Source organism: Ichthyophthirius multifiliis, assembly GCF_000220395.1.
Source record: "Ichthyophthirius multifiliis unplaced genomic scaffold scaff_1120509251150, whole genome shotgun sequence".
Taxonomy (NCBI): domain Eukaryota; phylum Ciliophora; class Oligohymenophorea; order Hymenostomatida; genus Ichthyophthirius; species Ichthyophthirius multifiliis.
Genome location: NW_004086156.1, coordinates 1,511 through 23,557, shown reverse-complemented (window position 1 = coordinate 23,557; position 22,047 = coordinate 1,511). Strand labels below are relative to the sequence as shown.

Here is a 22,047-nt window from a genome sequence, read left to right as displayed (position 1 = left end):
AAGAAGAACTATAATAGGCTTTTTCTTATTATTAAAAATCTAATGAGGAAATTATAGATTAGAAAGAAATTTAATTTAAACATCTATTTGAAGAAAATTAATAATTGTAAAATTTAAATGAAGATTTATAAAATTAAATTAAATAATTTAAATAAGAAAGCCTTTTTTAAAAATAAAAAGTCGAAGAGTTAAATAAATAAATAGGTATTTATGAAAATGACTAAAGATAAATAGGTGAAATTATTATTTAGAATTATGGAGATTGTGATAAACTAAAAAAAGCAAGTAGAAGTAAAGAAAACTTAGACTAATAATAAATGGATATATAATTTAATTCGAATTAATATCCACTTATCTAGTCTATTCAATATTCATCTCCGGAAGAATTTAATTTTAATAATAATAGTATTTCCTTTAATTATAATAAAAATGGTATATTTTTTTTTATTTTTTAGTTTGCTTTTTTTTTTTTTATTTTTTTAAATACAACAAAAAATTAAAAATATAAAAAGATATTAATTAAATATAAAATAACTAGAATATGAATAGTTGTTCATTTAATAATTAATAATAGGAAGAATTTATTTAAAAAAGCTTAAGTAAAGAAAAATTATTCAATGAAATTTAATCACTTTAATAATAAAATAGTTAATTAAAATTATTGCTTTTGGAAAAAGAAAAATAATTAATTGAATTAAAAACTAGTGGTAGAGTATTTAAATAAAGTAATAATTTTGCAATAGGTTCCAAATGTTAGTATTATCAAGAAGTTAAAAGAGATTAGTAATTATATGAAACGGAATAAAAATTAACGTAAAGATCAAGCAAAAATATTTCTTAATAAATTGAATAATTACAAAAAATATTTAATAAGAAATGTAAAGAAGTATAATCTTGGAGAGATACATATAAATAATTATATTAAATATGATATATTTATATATAAATACATAAAAATATATATATATATATATATATATAGATAAAATATTAATAGTATATATATAGATGTTTTATAATCATTGTTAATATTTTAAAATATTTTATTGATTCATTATTTTTTTTAAAATTAAAAATATAAATTAACTACATTAACTTTATTTTATCATTTTGCATTTTATATTTATATATTATCTTATATAGTATCAAAATATTCATAACTTTCTTTTTCTTATTTTAGATATTAATTTTTTTTATATTAGTATTAATTTTTTCTTTAAGAAATAATTCTTTCTACTCTAATTTTCTTTTCTTCCATTAATAATCTTTAAGATTAGTCAAAGCTTAATTTATTTTTTCTTTAATTAATTAAATTAGTATTTTTTATTTAGTCAAAAATTTATTTTTCTTAAATTCCAATTGAATATAAAAATAAATCATCTTGACTTTAAGAAACTATTATAAAAAAAAAAAGCTATTATTAAAAAAATAAAATATATAATAACTTTATCTAAAATCTAAAGTTCCGAAAATACTTAAAAGTTTATTATTTTTCTTAATTTCTAATTTAAAAGAGTTTGCTTTTTAGCTATCATTTTATCCAACCGATAAAAAATATCCGAAATTAGTTTCTACTTTTAAAGAATCAACACCATCTGTATAAAATCCTGTTATGTATTTTATATAATCATTATCTAATATTTCTAAAGTTTCGACTTATAATTTTTTAATATCTGAAATTTTAGAAATTCCCAAGCATTATAAACCAGGAATTATTTCATTATTTAATTGATAAAATGTTTGCATTCCAATAATTTTATTATTTTATAAAAAAACACAAAACTTCTAAATTTTATAATCTTATAAATTACTTATAAAATCAGAATCATCTAAATAAATAAAAGAATTATTTTATTTGATTTCTATAGACAGATAAAATAAATATGTTATTAATATATAAATAAATTGAAAAATATAAATAAAATATATAAAATTTATATATATATATATATATATATATATATATATATATATATATATATAATATATTTTATATAGTCTTATAATTTTATTTATTATATATTTTTATTAATTTTTTTTAATAATTTTTTAATAAATTTAACCTATTAAAGTTCTATCATATCTTTTTTTTTAAATACTATGATTTACTTATAATTTTTTTAATTATACTTTTGATTAATTTTATTCATTAAAATTTGCATTTAGTATTTTATTTTATTAAAATAAATTTTATTCAGATTTATAATTTATTAATCTTTTCATTTCATTATATTAATGATATATTATATTTTTTCTTTTCTTTTTCTTTTAATTTAAATTATAATTCCTATGCTTCAAAATTTTCTTATTTTAAAATACTTTATAGCTATTATTCATCTATTATTAATTATTATTCTTATTTTTCTTTTTTTTTCTTAAATTCAAATATTATTCACATAATTATGTAAATTATTATTTTGTAAATTGAATTTTGTTCTCTTTTTTTTTAGTTTTTTGATTTTTTAAAAAATCTAATAATTATTCTTGACTTTATTCTTCTAAAGGATTTCCATAATAACCTATTTTGGTTGCTTTTACTCTAAAATCTTAACTCAATAATAAATATTCTTCATTTTTTTCAATACATAATTTTTCTTATTCTTTTAAATACTTTTATAGTTCTTTTATTTTTATTTTATAATCTTTTGCTTATTCAGTTAATTATTATATCTATTTATTTGAAATATATATGTATATATTTAATGAAATACTAGTATATATACTAAAAAATACTTTTTCTTCTTACAATGTATAATCTTCAAATACTTCTATTTATTTTTAATATTATTATTATTGTTTTTAAAATAAAGTTAGTTTTTTTTATTATTATTCTAGATTTATATTTTATTCTTTTATTTAGTTATTTATTTATTAAACTCTATATTAATTATATTAATATAAAAAATATTATAAATAGTACCTTTGTTTGTAATCTATATATTCTTAAGACTTAGTTATTTTTTAAATTTAATGTTTTATTTTTTACAAATTTTTGTCTTTTTATAATATAAACTATTAAATTTCTATAATTTTTTCAGATTAATTTTAATTATTATTTATTTATTTTTATTAAGGCTTCTGTATATTTGAAGTTTTATAATATTATTATTCTATTTATAAGCCTATGTTCTTTATTTAATTTCTTAATTTTTCATTTTAGAATTAAATTTTTTTAATTTATTCTGATCTATTTTATTTTATTTTAAAAGTAAGTAAAACCTTATAATAATTTTTTAATTTTACTAATTTTAATAAACTTCATTTTATTTTTAAACTAAATGATGTGAATCCTCAAAAGTATCATTTATATTCTCTTATTATTATTCTTATTGATATTCTTCTACTTATTGGTATTCTTAACCTTATTGACATTCTTATTTTTATTCATTTTCTTATTCTTTTAATTATTAGTTACTTTTATTATTCATTTTTTTTTTTTGTTAAACAAAAAACAAGGATTATTATTAGTTTTTTTTTTTTATTTTGTGGTATTAATTATTAATTTAAAATGTTTTTTTTATTAAATAATGAATATGTATATACATATACATAATAATTATATTAATTTTTTGTTTTTTTATATATAATAAAATTATATATAAAATAATTATATAATTTTTATTATATTTTAGTCCTAAATAGAAAAAAATATTTATAAATTTATTATTATATTTTTAAAAAACTAAATATAATAAAAGATATATATAAATTTAAAAAAGAAATGATCGAAGAATAAAAATAAGAGGGTGAAGAAGAGTAAATAATTGAAATCGAAAAAGAGTTAATCCCACCAAATAATACTTTATATGTAAACAATTTAAATGAGAATGTAAAAATAAATGAATTAATTCCCGAATTAAAAAGAATATTTGAAGAATTCGGAGATGTTATTTAAATTAAAGCCAAAAGAAATATTAAAATGAGAGGTTAAGCATTTATTACTTTCTAAGATATACCCACAGCCGAAAAAGCCTTAGAAAACTGTTAAGGAAGAAAGCTATATGGAAAACAAATGGTATATATTAATTATAATAATTTAATAATATATATAAAAATATAAGTAAATTAATTTTGCCAAATAAACGAGTGATTTACTAACATTATAATAAAATGGAACATAACCAAGAGTTCCTAAATAGTTTAATCCATAATAATTTATTGAAGAAAGATAAATAAAAAAGAAATTAAAAGAAAGTTAAAAAACAAAAGAAGCAAATACTAATAAATAATAATAATAATAAGGAATTAGTTAATAAAATGTATATATATATATATATATATATATATATTTAGATTATATACGCTTTAATTTTTTATATTTTATAATGAAAGCAAAACAATTATATTTAACCACATCATACTTTATTTTTAGAAAATTTACCTATTAATATAAATACAGAAATTATTAAAGCATATTTTGCGCCTTTCCCAGGATTTAAGTATTTATTTATTTACGTATATATATATATATATGTCTCTATTTTTTATATAAATATAGGGAAGTTCGTCTTGTCCCTTAGAAGAAAGTTGCTTTTGTTGAATATGAAGATGAATTTAAAGCAGGAGTTGCTTTATAATGTATTTTCTTTTATTTTTAATATATATGTTTTATTAATATATTTTTAAAAGCTTTATCCACTTTCAAAATCGGAGATAATATAGTGACTGTAAATTATGCGAAAGCTTGATATTAAAATGTGAAAAATAGTTTTTTTAAATAGAAATAAATTATATTTTTTATGATTTATATTATATATTTAAAATCATTTAATATACAATTATAGATAAAATATTAAAAAAAAAAGTCAGTTTTTGTTTTTTTATTTTTTTCTATAAAAATAATTATTTTATTTTAAGATGAATTTTTTTAATTATTAAAAAAAAAAAAAAACTTTTTTTTTTTTTATATTTTGTTATAAAAAAATATTTATTAATTTTTTTTTAATGAAAGTTTTATTATATTTATTATTATTTTTAATCAATTTGTATATCTTAAATAATATATTTTTAATTTATTAATGAATGGTATATTATTTTAATTTTGATGAAAAATAATGTAATATGTATTTTTCTAAATTTTCTAAAGTAACATTTTTAATAATTATATTCAACAACAAAAATTAATCATTATAAAATTATTGTTAAATTTCTAAATTTAACTTTAATATATATTATTATAAAATATATCAAATAATTCTTTTAACATTATTTAGGTAACTATCTTTATATTCTTTGTAAAATTAACGCACTATTGAATCTTTATTTCTTTAATCTTCTGGAAGCGTTTAAAGTATATAATAAATAAAATGCTCAAGTGGTTTTTCAGGTCTTGTAACTATCAATTCTTCATAAGCCTCTGAAATAACTTTATTAAATTTTTCTTTTTCTTAATTGTCCATTTGAGTATTTTTTTTTTGATAGTTATATTTATTTAATATTTTAAATAATATATAATAAATAAATAATATATTTTTGTTTTGTTTTAAAAAATAAAAACTAGGATTTATTTTACAATGAAAATATAAAAGCTTGAAAGCTTAATTATATTCATATAATTGTTCTTAATTTTACCAAATAAAAAAATATATATATAATTTTTTAAAAATAATGATAAATTTTTATTTATTTTTAACTTAAAAAGTTATATTCTTTTTTTTTTTTTTGGGGGGAGGAAAGTTTATTTTATATTATTATATCTAAATATATTCATAAAAATAAATATATAAAAAAAAAAAAATCTTTATTTTAAATTTTTTTTATTAAACAAAACAAAAAATGTAAAGCAATTTAAATTAGTAAATATAAGGAAAAAATAGTCCATAAATAAAAATAAATTCTAAATATATAAGAGTAAATGATAATTAAACTTTATAAAAAATTATATGTTAAATATGTAAATGCTTAACTAAAAATATTAGATATTGTAAAATATGTAATTTATCATATTGCTTAAATTGCTTAAAGTAATAAAATTCATCTTAAAATTAAATACTTTATTGTCCTACTTGCAATTAATAAAACATATATGAAGATCATTAAATTTTTCATTTATATATATAATAAATATAAATATAATGTCCTTATTCAGATCCTCTATTTAAACATTAAAAATGTGATAAAATATAAATGAATTATGAAAATGCGATTAATCATATTTAAAATTGCGAATACTAATTTATTAAATACTCAAATAATAGTTTTGACAATTTTCAAAGTTCATTAAATGACAATTAGTTAAATTGTAATGATAACTACTAAAATTGTATAGGATGTTAGTCTAAAATTCAAACTAGCTAAATTAAAGAACATTATAAAGTTTGTTAAGAAATAATTAATTAATGTAAGTAAATTTTGTCAAAAATAATTAAAAAGAAAGCATTTAAGTAATCATTATTAAAATGCGTGTGAAAAAATACTAAAAAGATGTTATTTTTGCTTTCTTAAAATTAATTAAAAATATTTTATTTAACATAATTAATAATGTAAAGAAAAAAAATAACCGGTAAAAAATCAGAGTGAAAAACTTTAATAAAAAAAGATTATTTTATTAAATTAAAAAGATTATAAAATAAAATAGTTATCTGATTAATGTTAGAATTTTCAAAATGATATTTAATAAATAAAAAATAAAATCCAAAAAGTTTATAGTTTGATTATTGAATGATGTTTGATATTTTTTTGTTTTTATTAAAAATTAAAGAATATATTATTATCTAACTATTTATTTATTGTTTTATATAAAATAAATAATTTTATGAAAAGTTTAACAAAAAATTATATTTCAAATAGAATATCAATAAAATCAAATAATTGATAATTAAAATAACATATTTAAATTATCTTTTTATTCGAATAAAAAATAAATCATATATATATATATATTAACAAAAAATACTTAAAAATATAATTTTAAAATAGAAAACTAGTAATAATAAATAATTACGAATAATAAAAAATTTAAAAAACATTAAATAAGAGATTCTTAAAAAATACATAAAAAAGCAATATTTAATTAAAAAATAATAATAACAAAATTTTCTATAAAATAAATATATAATGATTAATTATCCTTATATTATAAAAAATCATAATTATTTATATTTTTTTTTATTATTGAAAATAATAGAAATACAAAATTATTAATAAGTAAATTATTATCAAAAAATGTTTAAATTATTATTATAAAATCATTTATTTAATACATTATCAAGAAAATATTATAGTCTATCTATAGTTTTTTATTGTCCAATTATTTCAAATATATCACCTACTGGGGGTCCTTTTTTAAAGCCCGAAACAGCAGTTCTTAATAATTCGAAAACAACATCATTTTTCAACGGTTAATTTTCAAAAATATATTTACTAATTGATATATTTATTTAGTTTTAGTTAAATTTTTTTAAAGCACTAAATATATAAATGAAGTCTTTAATTATTTTTATTTAATTTTTTTATTCTGTTTTGTTAATTGTTTAAAATTATGTAGGTTATTGAAAAAAATAAATGAATTTTTTAAAATCTTAGTAAGTAAATAAAAAATCTTTAATTACATTACAAATTTATAACTGATTTTATTCACTTAACTTATTAAATTCGTTCCTATCTATATCCATATATTAACAAAGTTTTTCTTTAAATTCTTCTAAAACTTCTATTTCGGTACTAATATTTTCATATTTACTTTTAATATGTTATTTATTCAAATACAATAATTTTTTTTATTAAAGTTATGTATAATTTTATTATATTTAATCTAATTTGAACTATAAATTTTTAAAGGTAAAAAAATATATATTATAAATATTTACCAAAGAAATTAATTCATCCATAAATAAGACTTCCTCTTTTTTACTAAATTTATCTTTTAGCATTTATTCATCTAGTAAATATTTAGGATGCCAACCTAGAAAAGCTACAAAGTTATTCACAGCTTCTGGTAAATAACCATTTTCTCTAAAATAATTAAGACTATAAAATTTTTGGTTATTAGATAATTTTTCATTCTCGTTCTTTTTTTAAAAAAAAGTTAACAAAAAATATGAAATTTTTGTTATTTAAAAAAAAATATGATTTTTATTTTATTTAAAAAAAAAAAAAATATGAAATTTTTTTATTTAAACAAAATATGAATTTCTATTTTTTATTTACTATTTATATTTAAGGAATATGGGCAAATTGTGGAACTTTAAAGTTTAAAGAATCATAAATAAAAAAATAATGGGGAGTAAAATTAATGAATTCATCTCCTCTAATTACATGTGATATTTTCATTGTATAGTCGTCTATTATATTTGTGAAAACACTTGTTGGATATCCATTTGAATATATTAATATTTGATCATTTAACTATTAGTTATTTATTTAAATTTTTCCTTAAATTAAATCTGTAAAAGTTGTTTCTCCTAATGGAACTTTTATTCTTATTTAAAATTTTTCCTTATTTTATATTTTTTGCTATATTTATGAATCTGTTAAATTTCTACAATGTTTATCATATTTTATTGCCTATTTATTTTATACTTATTAATTTTCAATTTTTTATAGTCTTTCTGAACTACAAAAACAACAATAGCAATCTCCATTTTAAAGCATTTCTTTTATATATTTTTAATATATACTTGTCCTTTGACTTTATAAATAAGGTCCTAAAGGTCCATGTTCTTAATACTTATCTATATTTTCAATTTATGGTCCTTTTAATTATATTAATTGTAATTATTTTGCTAAATTTATATATATTATACCTTCATTGTATTTTAAACCGTAAAAATTTAAATTATCAATTATATATTTAATTTATTCTAAGCTATTTTTTTTACTCTAATTTTAAATATTGTTAAGTTTATATACTTTAAAGCGATTTTTATTTTTTTACACTTTCAATATCTTATATTCTAAGAATAAATTAACCTTGGTTTTTATTAGCAAACAAATAATTATATAAAGCAGTACGATAATCAGTTAAAAGAAAGTTATCTGTAGATTAAGCAGAAAATCTAACTCTAATTTATGCCTTGCTTTATATAGTTGAAAATCTTTTTATGATTTTATTGTACATTTTTATTATTATTAATTTTAATATTTAAACAATTTTATTTTTAATAAATTTAGACTAATAAAAATGTTTTTTTTTTTTGAATTTAATTATATTATAGTTAATTTAGTATTATTTGATATTTAATAATATATATATATATATATATATATATATATATATATATATATATATATATATATATATATATAAGTATTTATTCTAATTTAATTTTTTTTTTTTGATTTTTAAAATATTTAAAATATATTTAAAAAATAATCTTTAAAATAATGCATTTCCATTATTTAAAAGTTATAATAAACAATATAATATTAATTTATTTTCTATCAAATATTTAAAAAATATCTATATTATTTCAAAATTCATTAACAATTTTCATTTTAATTATAATTTGTTTAAATCATAGAAAATTAATTTATTTAGATTCATTTAAATAAATCATATGCTTTTAAATTATTTTTTTATATATTACAAAACAATTTAAATTATAAAAATTTTAAAATTAAAAAAATAACAATAATAAAAAAATAAAAATGGAATGTTATAGAAATTAATTTATAAAACGATTTTTAGAATAATATTAAGGATATAATATAAAAAAGTTGATGAAATATTTAGTAATAATAGGAATAGATTAAATATAAAGTCAAAATAAAAATTAAATATCATTTCATTATATAAAAAAATAAGCAAGTAAAACAATTCAACAAAATAAAAATATATAAATAAAATATGAAAAGAAAATATTGAAAAAAATACTCAATAAAATTTATAATAAGAACTTGAATAATTAAAAATGCAATTATTATAATTAACAAAAAATAATATGAAATAAGAAAGCAACGTATATTTTGTTATATATATAAAAAAAAAAATTATATTTAAATAAATATTAAAAAAAAGAAAGAAAATATTATTAATAATAGCAATCAAAATAATAATATATAAAAATCTTAAAAATAATTAATTTAATATAAAAAACCAAGAATTAATGATGTTGAAAACAATTTAAATATAACATAACATTAATTATAAAAAACTGCATCTGAAATCAAACTAAATCAAAACCAAAACAAGCTAAAAATCAAATCACAATCTACTTATTAAAGTAGTAATTTTTAATAAATATAACCTTGTTAAAAAAATATTTAAAACAAACAAAACTCAATCAAAAATAAATCGAAATCTCCACCAATTCCTAAGTATTTATAAAATATACCTTCTAAAATAAAAAACTAAGTAATGAAAGATAAAAGTTATTCGAAATGTTCACAATAAAAATAATCTACAAATAATTCGCCATAAAAACAAAAAGAAATATAAAAATAATATCCTATATGTTCTTAGGGTGATTATTAAAATAATAATAATAATATAAAAACATAAATACAAACTGAAAGAACTAACCAAAATATAAGCAATTTAAATTTATAAGAAAACAAAAAACTAATTTTCTTGATTTAGCTACTAATCTATTAAAATCTCCTATTATGATTTAATTATGTCCACCTTAAAAAGTTCTTTGTGAATAAACTTATAAAGAAAAAGAACTTTCCAGAATTTTAAATAATAGTAATAGTACTAATTTAAATATTAGTTATTTCAAAACTAATAAATTTAATAACCTATTGAAAAATTAAATTATTCATGATTTATCTATTTCTAGTAATATGAGCGAAGATTTAAAAGGTATATAATTATAAAAAATATAAAATATTTATATATATAATATTTTTTAATATAAAAAGGATATTTTAGTAATTAATTAAAACAAAAATAAAACAATCAAAAATTTAATTATATAGTTAATTAAATAAATGATATAAGTTCAAATATATCTTTTAATGCATGTGATATTTCAAATAATTAGACGATATTTTAATGATTTTATTTTATATATAAATTATATTATTAATATTAAAATTTTTGTTTTATCTATTTATATATTTTTTTTTAAAAAAATAAAAATATTTATTTTTACTTTTAATAAAAATATTATTGTAATAAATTATTTTAATACATACAAATTCAAAATTTTCATACTCTATCATCTATAGAGTCTTTTTCCGCATAGTCATAAGATGCTAATGCTTACCATCCAATCATATAAGGAACAACGTACTTGAATATAAATTATAAAATATGTAGAAATAATAATTACTTTGCATAATTCTTAAAATATTATAAAATCTGAAATTTTTAAATTTATTGCTAGTTATTTTTCTTTTATTTCATCTTATAGATTTTCCTTATATATTAAAAATATTATTTTGTTATTATATATATATATATATATTAATAATGATTTTTTTAAAAAAATATTAACATGTTACTTTAGTTATTTACAAAAATGTGAGTTTCAAAAAATTTTATTCGGATGTTTTTGAAAAATGAATCTATTTACTTTTTAATTTTGTAGATAAAGTGTATTTTATTGCTATTCAATATAAAATTAATAATGAAATTAGTTTATTTTTGGGATATATATTTGTATAATACTTAAGTCTATATTTTAATCTTTATTAATTTCTAAAACTTGTCCAATATTATGTAAGCTCATTGCAAAATTTAATCTTTTATGATATTCTAAAACTATCTTTTTAATTTTTTTTTTTTTTAATTTATATTTTATTTTAATTAACTTTATTGTTCGCATCCTTTAACGAGGGAATTAATTCAATTAACATACATCCGTTTTTTAAAACTGTAATATAATCAGAATTAAGCCCATATTTTCCCTAAATAAATAATATTAATTTATTAAAAAATTATATTAATATAACAACTTTAATTGGAGTTGCACTAAAAACTGTATTTTCAACATTTATTGTAAAAGGTTTTATTATGACATTTTTTTTTTTTGCTTTTTTATTAAAAAATAAATAAATTAAGAATTTTTATTTAATAAAAAATCACTATTCCAAGTTTCGCTAAAATTAAATGAAGGCTTATTTTAATATAAATATAATGATTAGTTTAAATTTTTAAATATATTTTTAATCATTTTTATTTTTAATTTTTGTTGTGAAAAATTATTAGTTTAATTATTAATATTTTTTTTTATTTTAATAAATTTAATATTTGCTTTTATATTATAAAATTATTTTTATTTCTAAAATATTTTATAAAAAGATATAAAAATAATTTTTAATACTAGTTAGTTTTTTGCTAGAAAATAAAAAAATTAATAGAAAAATGAAAAAAAATATACATATATATTTTTAATATATAAAAAGTTAAACTAAGTTTTTATTTTTTCAATATATATAAATTAATATTAATGATTGAATAAAAATAATTACTATATTTATTTTATATATAAATATATTTTTTAATAACTTTAATACTTGTGATTCTTATAAATTTTTAATATATAAAAAATAGAAAATAATTTAGAAAAGAAAATCTAAATCATCTATTTGTAAATTTTTATTTAAAATATATATTATTAATTAGTAATTTTTTAGAAAACACTATATAAAATATTATATAAAAGTAAAAAACCTCATAAAAAAAATAAATTAAAGAAAATGATTAATTTCTGAAAAAATTATATATATAAATATAATAAAATAAGGAAAAAAAATAAAATAAAATAAAAAAAAAATTAAATATTAAAAAGATAACAAAAAAATAATAAAAAATAAACATACATACTAAAAATGTATAATAATACAGATTATTAAAATTAAATAAAAACATATAACTTAGACGAACTATGGGAAGAGCATATATATCCAATTAAAAAGGAAAAAATATAGTGTTTACATGACAAATACAACGAAATATAAATATAAAAATGGAAATAAATACAGAAAAATATATATTAAATAAATAGTCATAATGAGCTTCAAACCCAAAACGATATGAAGAAAGTATTAGAATTCTATACTCTATTGAATTTTAATAATATATTATATGATGACAATAAGAATAGATGGCGAGAAGTATATTTATAAGACGACAAAGTATATGATTATTTTATGAACGAATTTTTTTTTTATATAGCGAAATATTTAATAGACGAGAAGACATTCGAGAATGAATCGACTTTAATTCTTTCTAATTAAATATTAGTTTAATCATTGTATATATTCATAACGACATTCTAGAAATAAACATTAGCCATATCAGAAATGCTTTCATATATATTCAACAAAAATTAATTTTATTTTAAGACAAATTAACTTAATCCATAAATATTTTATATTCAATAGCTATTTCCAGTTTCTAATTCGTTTCATTAATTTTAAGCTTCTTTGAAAATCGGAGATTTCGTAGATGCAATTAAAACGGAAAATATTTATTATAAAAATAGCTGGAGTAGGGCAAAAATAATTAAATGTAATGAAGAATATATATAACTTTAATTCTTAAATACTTCGATTGATTATAATAAATAAGTTTGGAGATATGGATTTGAAATTAGGCCGTTTAAATCTATGTGCCCAGATGATGATTGGGATTGGAGATTTTAAATTAATAAAGGAGATTTAGTTGATTGTTGTGATAATTCTCATGTTTGGTATAAATGTACTGTTTTTGATTTGAAAAATGATGGAGATGAATTATTTATTTTTATAGGTTTATTTGTTTTTATGTTTTTTTGTTTTTTTAAATATGGAAATTATTTTTTATTATAAAGGGTATAGATATTATGATGAGAATGGAGTTAAAACAGATTAGAAAGGAAGATTTTTCGGTTGGTAGGCTTAATATGATGAATGGATGGATGTAACTAATCCTCGTTTGTAAAAATTAGGCACTCAAGCTAAAAAAGTATACACGAAAGCTTCCACAAATAATAATTAAGAAGAAATGATTGACGATTTTTCAGATCGGGTATAGATTTGTGAAAATTTAGAAGAGGAAATATTTGCTGTTCCTCGGAGAAATTATTGCACGTCATTTTTTTTAATAAGTGCTGTAAATAAGTTCGGGAAAAAAGGCGGATTTAAATTAATAAAAGAAAAAATTGCAAATTTCAATGAAAATGAATGGTGTTAAATTGATTTTTTAGCTTCCTATATGAATATGTTTGATTAAATTTAGGGTATTTTTCATTGTAATTTTGCAAAGAAATACTCTAATGAATTAATTTATGCAGTCTAAAAAAATGTCCTGGAAAGTCCTGCAAGTAATTTAAGAAATTTCACAAAGGAAAAAATCGATTTGGTTAATAGAGGTTTAGGTAGTTTAATTAAAAGGGTTTTCTCTATAGGATAAAAAATAGAAATTTTAGAAAAGTTTAATTTATAAATGGCGTTATAGTCTTTCAATTCTGAGTTCATAAAAACATAACTTTAAGGTTTGAAAACTATAATGGAAGTTTTAACTTGTATTCGAAATGATAAAAATGTGGATACTATGTAACCGGAAGAATTAAAAGGGTGGGTAGAGGAAAATAAAATTTTTTAAAGGCTTTTTAATCCGTAGAAATGTTAACTTATTTAGAAATCTTATGATTTTTTTAAATTTATGTTAAATGAATAGATGGTTAAGGATGAACATTTAGATATTTTATGGAATTTGACTAAAAAAAAGACACAGAACTTAAATTGGCAGTTTATAAATTATTGTCGGATTCATTTTATGTATAGAACTTTACTAAGGATATTATTTAATTCTTTATTAGAAAAATTATTGACATTGAACCAGCTAGTATTTGTACTGAAGATATTGAATTGTTATAAGAAATTGGAAAAAGTACTTATAAAGGAGTCGATATGTAAGACGATGTGAGAAGTTTTTATTGGAAAATTATTGAAAGAAGTGATGAAATTTAACCAAATATAGTCGAAATTGTTATTAAGGCTTATTCTGATACTTTTAGTAATGATTAATAAAAAGAATCAAAATAATAAGTACTTGAAAGTTGTGTTTAGGAAATATAAAGAGTATTTTTATTATTTTTTTATTACTATATATTTTTATTTTTTTAAGACTTCTAAAAGTACACTAAATTTAATAAAAATAATGACTAAAATTATTGATAGTATATATTATTCTTAATATAATGTTTATTCGAAAAAAGATGCTATTTATTTTTATATTAAGAAAAATAAATAGTTAAAGTTATTGTTGAAAACATTAGAATTTTTAAAAATGAACTAAAATAAAAATTTGGAAATGTAAATATTACTGAATAAATGTTAGAATAAACTAATTCAATTAAACCATCTTATATTGATTAAATTAAATCTAGAATTGAATTTTTAAATTTTGGTATTTATTAAAAGAAATATTATTTATATATATAATTTTAAATTTTATTTCATTTAAATAAATAAAAGTATACAATATATTACCTAATGATATAATGCTTACCTTTGAAATTATTTGCTCTGTTTGGGATGCTGTTGTTATAGAAGGTTTAATGCAGAAAGAAAAAGAATTAATCTATACTTGGTTTTCAGAAATTAATACTGTGAATAATATTGGAATTAATAATAATAATAATAATTCAGGATTATCAATTAAACATGAAGATTTAAAATAATTTTTTTATGTAAAATTATCTTCTAAAGAAGGATTAGATAGTCTTACTCCTGAAGGTTTTAACTGTTTTAAAAGCGTTTTTTGTATAATAAATGAAACGGAAGGTAAAATGAGAAAATTTTTAAATAAAAATTCTCCAGTGTGTTATAATAATTATGGTAAATCAATTTTATATTCATATTCGAATTATAATTGTAATAATAATGAAGAAGATTAAAGAAATAATCTAGAATTTGACTATATAATGTGCGATAATCCCGAATAACTAATCGGAAACGAAGAATTATGGAAAATTATATTAGAGAACGAGAATATAGAGTTGGTAAAAAAATCTTTGAATTTTTTGAACAATTTGCATACAAATTTCGACTCTAATAAAATAAATTAGGAAGAAGAGGAACTAATTAAAAGCCAGTATTATGAAAAAGTATACAAATACCTATAAGAAAATAAAGAAGAATAGAAAAAAATCGAAAAATGTCTCCTGATTTTAGAAAGTATCCTAGATGAAAGTGAAAAGAAAGGAAATGGAGGTTTAAAGTCCCTTTTATGTTTATCTAGAGGTGAATTATTGACTTTTCATTGTACGGCTTAATTCTATATACAGGATGCAGCTAATTAATTTACAGTGAAGATTTACTCTAATGATTCTTTGACAGACTTATTATATTAAATAGGTTTAATGATAAAATGTAGTTGGGAGGAAGTCTAATTATATCTAGTTGATTAGAAGATGGATTTATTAGCCAAAGATAATGGGAGGTCAATTAATGAATTGAAAATAAAAAACGGATCGAAAATTTTGGTTTCTAAAAAAAGAGCTCCGGCTGTAAAAGAAGCAGCTTTAGTATTGGAAAACTAAGAAATTAATCCCCTGGCAATCCAAATATTCAGAGAATGGTTCAAGTAATTTGCCAAAGACGGTAAAATGAAGGCTGAGGAAATTGCCTAATTCACAAATTCGTGTACTAATGATAATTGTCTGCCTACAGATAGGAGAATAGTAGCTTGCTTATAATAATATGATAAAGATAGTAAAGGATATTTATTAGAGGATAATTTCGTGGAATTCTATTCATAAGCTTGCAGGACTAAGCCGGATATCGTGAGGAAAAATCTAGAGTCATATCATTATAGGAGAGATTTAAAAAGATATGATGAAATAGGAATTGAATAGATTAGTGTTGAAAAATTACCGAGGTATATTTTAAGTTAAAATGAGGAGTTTTTCTAATTGCTTTTTTAACTTTTGGATAAATAAGAGATTTCGTCGAATGTATGGAAACTTTTAAGTAGATTGCCTATTAATCCGAGCCTTTTTTAGAAATTGAGGTAGTGTGAAAATTGGGAAAGCTTTTTAGATAGTAGTTCGGTATATAAATTGATGTATAATTTACATTTAATGGAGTATTTGATGGATTATTAGGGGAAGGATAGCAATAATAATAATTGGGCTTTCGGGTTTATTAAAAGCGGGGGTTTTAATAATTTGTTTATGAAATTTTAAAAGCTTTAATTAAATATTATTTAGAGTAATTCTTTTGAAAAATATATGTTCTCGTTTATACTTAAGATGTTTTAAAAATATTTAGTGGCGGCTTTTCAGAGCGTAAATAATGAAATTAATATATATAAAATGGTTGGGATTATGTCTTTAGGGCATTTATCTTTACCTTCTTTAATACTTTTAATTAGGAAAAATAAGAGAGAAGAGAAATCTTAACTTTTAAGAAAAGAGAGCGAAATTAAAGATTAATTATTAGAAAATGAAGCCAGGAAATTCGAGGCTTTAGAAGAAGATTAATAAGATAAGGGAAATTCTCACGAAAAAATATATAATGAAGTGAAACCTTAGCTTGAATAAGGAGATGATTTCATAGAATTAGTAAAGAATATAAAAGAGTAGAAATTAAATGAAATCATTTTACAAAAATTCGATTTTGACGAACTGGTGGACTAATTATGTTAACTTTGTATTTATTTTACTACTCAGGTAAATGCTGATAAATTAGAGATTGAAGATAGAACTATCATTGAGTATTCTTTTTTATTATTAGGAGCTATTTTTTTAAATAATAAAGATGTTTGTGAGAACTTTTTTGTAAAAAAAGAAGAGAAATTTTAAAAATTATTGATTTCTTGTCTTTTTTATAGATACAATTAAAATATTAGGAAAAATTTTAATAATTTCATATATGTATTGGCGGCTTAAAAACATCATTTTTTGATAAAATTAATACTAAAAATTCTAAAAAAATAACTGCAAAATGTTACCTAGGAAGAAAATGCTTAAACTTCAACTTAATATTTCGAACTTTTTTGTTCTTTGTTGGACTCTTTGCATGAAAAATAAGAAAAAAGAGGTGATTTTGACTTCCCTTTGTTATTAAAAGAAGTTACTCAGATTTTAATTTCCCATAAAACTACCGAAAACTCCCGTTTAAAGAATAAAAACGAAAAAGTATTAATCGGACTTATTAACCTTTCAGATAGAATAGTAAATATTTTAGACGTAAAAGAGAAAGAAATTCATGGAAAAGTACTCATAAATGAAATCTTTAATAAGTGTCTTTTCGACAAAAATTTGAAATGTAAAGGCGAATAAAGCCGTATTTCTTCCTATTAATTATTAAAATCTCTATGTAAAGATTGTCCTTCCAATTTAAATATACTAATATAAGATGGTTTAGCAAACATACTATAAAAACTTCCCAATTATAACCTAAATATAAGGGCAAGAGAAATCAGAAGTGAATGTGGATATGTAGGTATTTATAATTTAGGTTGTATATGTTATATGAATGCTATGTTGTAGTAATTCTATATGGTTCCGACTTTCAGATATGGTATTTTAATGGCTAATGACGGCAAGGAATAAAATATAGTACAAACAGAATATAATAAGAAATAAATTTAATGCGATGACAATGTTTTCCATTAATTATAGTAAATGTTCGCTTTTTTAGAATTAAGTGATAGAATAGATTATAATCCTTTAGAATTTTGCTTTTCGTTTAAAGATTATAGCGGGGAGCCTGTAAATACTATAATTCAATAAGATGCACAGGAATTTTTAAATATGATATTTGACAAAGTCGAGAATGCATTAAAAGGAGGGCCTTTTGAGAAGATTTTAGAAGGTGTTTTTGGCGGGAAGACTTGCTCTTAATTATAGTGTCTAAATTGTGGACATAAAAAGAGGAATTTTGAAAAATTTTTTAATTTGAGTTTAGAAGTGAAAAATATGAAGAATCTAAATGAAAGCTTAGATAAGTTTATTTTGGGAGAAACTATATCCGATTTTTAGTGTGAAAATTGCTAAAAAAAAGTAGATGTAATCAAGAATATACATTTATCGAAATTGCCTAACGTACTTATTTTGCATTTGTAGAGAATCATCTTTGATTTGGATTCCATGTAAAATATTAAGCTTAATTCAAAACTTGAATTTCCTCATTTGTTAAATCTTAAGCCTTATATGATGAATGATTTATTAAGTGAAGAAAGTGATTTCGAATATGAGTTGGCAGGGGTTGTTGTACATACTGGAACGGCAGATTCTGGACATTATTATTCCTATATAGATACTAATAGGGGAGAATTTTATGGAGATAGGACTAATGATGCTTGGGTGGAGTTTAATGATAGTAGGATTAAGGAGTTTTCGGCCAAAAATATCGAAAATGAGTGTTTTGGGGGATAAAGTGGAGACTAGGATGATGGAAATTCTTTTGGGGGAAATATAGGGGTTAGTTTTAACCTTTTTAGGGGTAAAGATAATTATAAAAGTGCATATATATTGGTTTATGAGAAGAAGATCAAAAAAGAATTAGAATTAATTTTTGAAAAAGAAGAAGATTTAAAAGGATTTAATTTTGTAAGGAAAGTTTAATAACAAGAAGGTGGCAAAATATCTAGTTTTGTGAATTTTTATGAATTTTAGGAATTTAAAGATAAATTATTGATAAATAATGATAATAATAATAATAGTGGGCTTTTTTAGAAAGTAATTAATGATAATAATACTTTTATGCTAGAAAAAAATATATATAATGATATTTTTTATAATTTTGTTAAAGATGTACTTAGTTAAATATAACTATCAGATGATTTAATTTTAAATTCGGATTGTGAAAAAGATGGGTATTATGTTAATTATAAAGATATTTAAGAAGAAAAAAAATAAGAAAATATTAATTTAATTGATATTCATACAAAAGTTATTTTTGATTTATTTTAAAAATCGTCAGATTAATAAGTTTAAAAAAATAAAAATATTTATATATATATATAAATATACATATTTATAGATTATGTAAGAAATGACAAAAAGATTAAAAATTTTATTAAAATTAACACCTGAATATGTGTACGAATTTTTCATTAAAAATATATAACCAAGAGCTTTATAAGGAGATATAATAAAAAGTTAAGAATAATAAACTCGTGAGTTTTTAAGTGAAATATACTCTCTATGTATTTAGATTATTATAAATTTTAATGACTTAAATATATTGAATCATGAAGAAGATTAGTAAAAATAAATAATGGCGAATAATTTAGTGAATTTCTTGAATTTAAATATTGAATTTTTACATGATTTAGCTTAAAAACATTTAAATAAAATCGAAGAATTTTTCTAGTTTTGGGGAAATTTTGTACTTTGCGGAAAATAATAATTAGAATTTGCCTTTTAAAATAAATTTATTCATCTTTTTGTTGATTTTTTCTTAATGGAAGCTTCTCCTTTAAAATACATTAGGAAAAAAAACATAGTAAATTCAAATATGAGATTAGAGACTCCACCATATAATTCCTTAATAAAATTCATTTTATTTATTTTGGACAAAAAATATAACACGAATCATGAAAAAAACACCCTAAAAATGGACTTATGTAATGATTTAAAAATTGCCTTTTTTTCCAATGCTTTTTGGGAAAGAGTATTTACTAGCGAGAAAATAGAATAGCATGTATTAGGTAATTTACTAGAAAAATTCGCCTTTAAAAACCAATTTTGTTCTGAAGTTATTTCCTTGGCAATTACTTCAGGCCTTTTTAGGGTCACATATGATGATTCAAAGCCTTATGCGAATGCTATATAGTATTTCTTGTGTATAAAAGATGAATATTAACAAAAAAGACTCGAATGGGTACTTGGAGTGCCTATTTTATGCAAGAATTTCACGAAAATAGAGACTATGAATAATGATATAGATGATAGAAAATAAATTATTAATCTCTATGGAACTTATGGAATGAATTCTCTTTTAGATTCTTTTTATGTATTTACGAGTTCATTAAATCACGATTAAACAAAGAGTGTATTAGAATTAATACATAATACTAGAAAAATGTAAGATAATACTTGTATTTAATTCGTTTTGGCTATTTTAAATGCAGCAAATTGTGATTTTTAGGTTCTTTCTTATATTTGTTTAATGCCTTCTCCTTCTTGTTTTTTCGGAAAATTTGTCGATTTGATTTTTTATTTCGTTTTCGAGTATTAGGATGATTCTGTAAAATAAAAATATAGTTATTTTCCAAAAAAAACATATGCGGATATTTCAGTTTAGTCTGTTTTGAGTTTTTAGAAAAAAATGGTATAATTTTATAATAATATGGGGATTTAGACTGATGTTTTTGAGGGTATTTAAGACTTCGAAGGTATTAATAATTGTAGTTTTTGTGGATTTTATTCTCTATATACAATTGGAAAAAGTAGAAATTTAAAAATAATTAAAGAATGTGAATTTTCTATAGGAGAGATTTTAAAAATGAACAAAAATAAAAATAATATAGTAAATAATTCAGGTAAAAAGTTAGAATTTATGAAAGATAAGTAAATACTTATATTTGTGATAATTATCCTGCTTGTACACATAACAAAGCTTATGATAGTCAAATTGTTAAAGATAGCTATATTATGACTACTTGTATGTCTAATTTATCACCCTGGAATGCTTTTTTTAAATAAAAATATTAAAATTCATATTCTAATTATAATTCTTTTAAAGAAACACCAGAATTAAGTATTTTATTATTAAATATTTTATATTTATATATTTTTAGTTGAAAATATGGAAAATACTTTTCTTAATAAAGATTGCGTTCGTGAAATTTTAGTTATAAATGAAACTATGAATTATATTTAATTAATTATGAAATTCGAAGTGCTTAAGGAAAATAATAATACGTAAGTTTTGCCAAAAACGTCTATTTAATTTTTAATAAAACCTAAATAAAATGAGGTTATTTATGCCTTCTAAAAACTAGATTTAGGAAGTGAATGGGGTATTTATAAAATTTCATTTGAATTTAGTGTTATTTTTAATTATTCTATGGTTAATTAGAATTAAAAATGGTTCTTGTCTTAAGTTACTCCATTTGAATTACCTTTATTTAATGAGGGAGATGTACTTGAAGAAGATTAGGCTTGGAATGTTATTAAAAATATAGAAAAAAATAATAGAGGGTTAGTAATTTTAGAATAA

General features: G+C 18.5%; 4 protein-coding genes across 4 annotated transcripts, besides 26 other annotated features; 3 read left to right on the top strand and 1 right to left on the bottom strand. All coding sequences in view use genetic code 6, as the record gives it.

Annotated features, from left to right (window-relative positions):
* Positions 1 to 94: 94 nt before the first annotated feature.
* Positions 95 to 152: a microsatellite.
* A 773-nt stretch (positions 153 to 925) lies between these two features.
* Positions 926 to 1,007: a microsatellite.
* A 158-nt stretch (positions 1,008 to 1,165) lies between these two features.
* Positions 1,166 to 1,214: a microsatellite.
* Positions 1,215 to 1,891: 677 nt separating this feature from the next.
* Positions 1,892 to 1,989: a microsatellite.
* Positions 1,935 to 1,997: a microsatellite.
* Positions 1,936 to 1,989: a microsatellite.
* Positions 1,987 to 2,054: a microsatellite.
* Positions 1,991 to 2,041: a microsatellite.
* Positions 2,004 to 2,051: a microsatellite.
* Positions 2,055 to 2,552: 498 nt separating the features above from the next.
* Positions 2,553 to 2,610: a microsatellite.
* A 705-nt stretch (positions 2,611 to 3,315) lies between these two features.
* Positions 3,316 to 3,400: a microsatellite.
* Positions 3,401 to 3,577: 177 nt separating this feature from the next.
* Positions 3,578 to 3,614: a microsatellite.
* A 107-nt stretch (positions 3,615 to 3,721) lies between these two features.
* On the top strand, positions 3,722 to 4,688 carry IMG5_149740 (u1 small nuclear ribonucleoprotein a, putative; the record flags this gene model as incomplete). The annotated part of the gene is made up of 4 exons (XM_004030916.1): positions 3,722 to 4,015; positions 4,243 to 4,259; positions 4,499 to 4,578; positions 4,630 to 4,688. The coding sequence occupies 4 exons, from the start codon at positions 3,722 to 3,724 to the stop codon at positions 4,686 to 4,688; spliced, it is 450 nt and encodes a 149-aa protein (XP_004030964.1).
* Positions 4,261 to 4,289: a microsatellite.
* An 890-nt stretch (positions 4,689 to 5,578) lies between the features above and the next one.
* Positions 5,579 to 5,620: a microsatellite.
* A 1,567-nt stretch (positions 5,621 to 7,187) lies between these two features.
* Positions 7,188 to 9,421, bottom strand: IMG5_149730 (hypothetical protein; the record flags this gene model as incomplete). Its single annotated transcript, XM_004030915.1, has 4 exons — positions 7,188 to 8,009; positions 8,149 to 8,693; positions 8,745 to 8,801; positions 8,851 to 9,421. The coding sequence occupies 4 exons, from the start codon at positions 9,419 to 9,421 to the stop codon at positions 7,188 to 7,190; spliced, it is 1,995 nt and encodes a 664-aa protein (XP_004030963.1).
* Positions 7,428 to 7,456: a microsatellite.
* Positions 8,027 to 8,130: a microsatellite.
* Positions 8,032 to 8,124: a microsatellite.
* Positions 8,057 to 8,124: a microsatellite.
* Positions 9,184 to 9,246: a microsatellite.
* A 2,231-nt stretch (positions 9,422 to 11,652) lies between the features above and the next one.
* Positions 11,653 to 11,694: a microsatellite.
* A 403-nt stretch (positions 11,695 to 12,097) lies between these two features.
* Positions 12,098 to 12,160: a microsatellite.
* Positions 12,141 to 12,179: a microsatellite.
* Positions 12,180 to 12,615: 436 nt separating this feature from the next.
* Positions 12,616 to 12,669: a microsatellite.
* Positions 12,635 to 12,699: a microsatellite.
* Positions 12,636 to 12,669: a microsatellite.
* A 492-nt stretch (positions 12,700 to 13,191) lies between the features above and the next one.
* Positions 13,192 to 14,562, top strand: IMG5_149720 (ubiquitin carboxyl-terminal hydrolase family protein, putative; the record flags this gene model as incomplete). The annotated part of the gene is made up of 3 exons (XM_004030914.1): positions 13,192 to 13,639; positions 13,701 to 14,246; positions 14,549 to 14,562. The coding sequence occupies 3 exons, from the start codon at positions 13,192 to 13,194 to the stop codon at positions 14,560 to 14,562; spliced, it is 1,008 nt and encodes a 335-aa protein (XP_004030962.1).
* Positions 13,624 to 13,669: a microsatellite.
* A 15-nt stretch (positions 14,563 to 14,577) lies between the features above and the next one.
* IMG5_149710 (ubiquitin carboxyl-terminal hydrolase family protein, putative) lies at positions 14,578 to 21,202 on the top strand (the record flags this gene model as incomplete). Its single annotated transcript, XM_004030913.1, has 4 exons — positions 14,578 to 14,932; positions 15,125 to 15,280; positions 15,349 to 19,811; positions 19,864 to 21,202. Coding segments are annotated over 4 exons (6,313 nt in total), but the record flags the coding sequence as incomplete, so codon positions are not given.
* Positions 21,203 to 22,047: the final 845 nt, after the last annotated feature.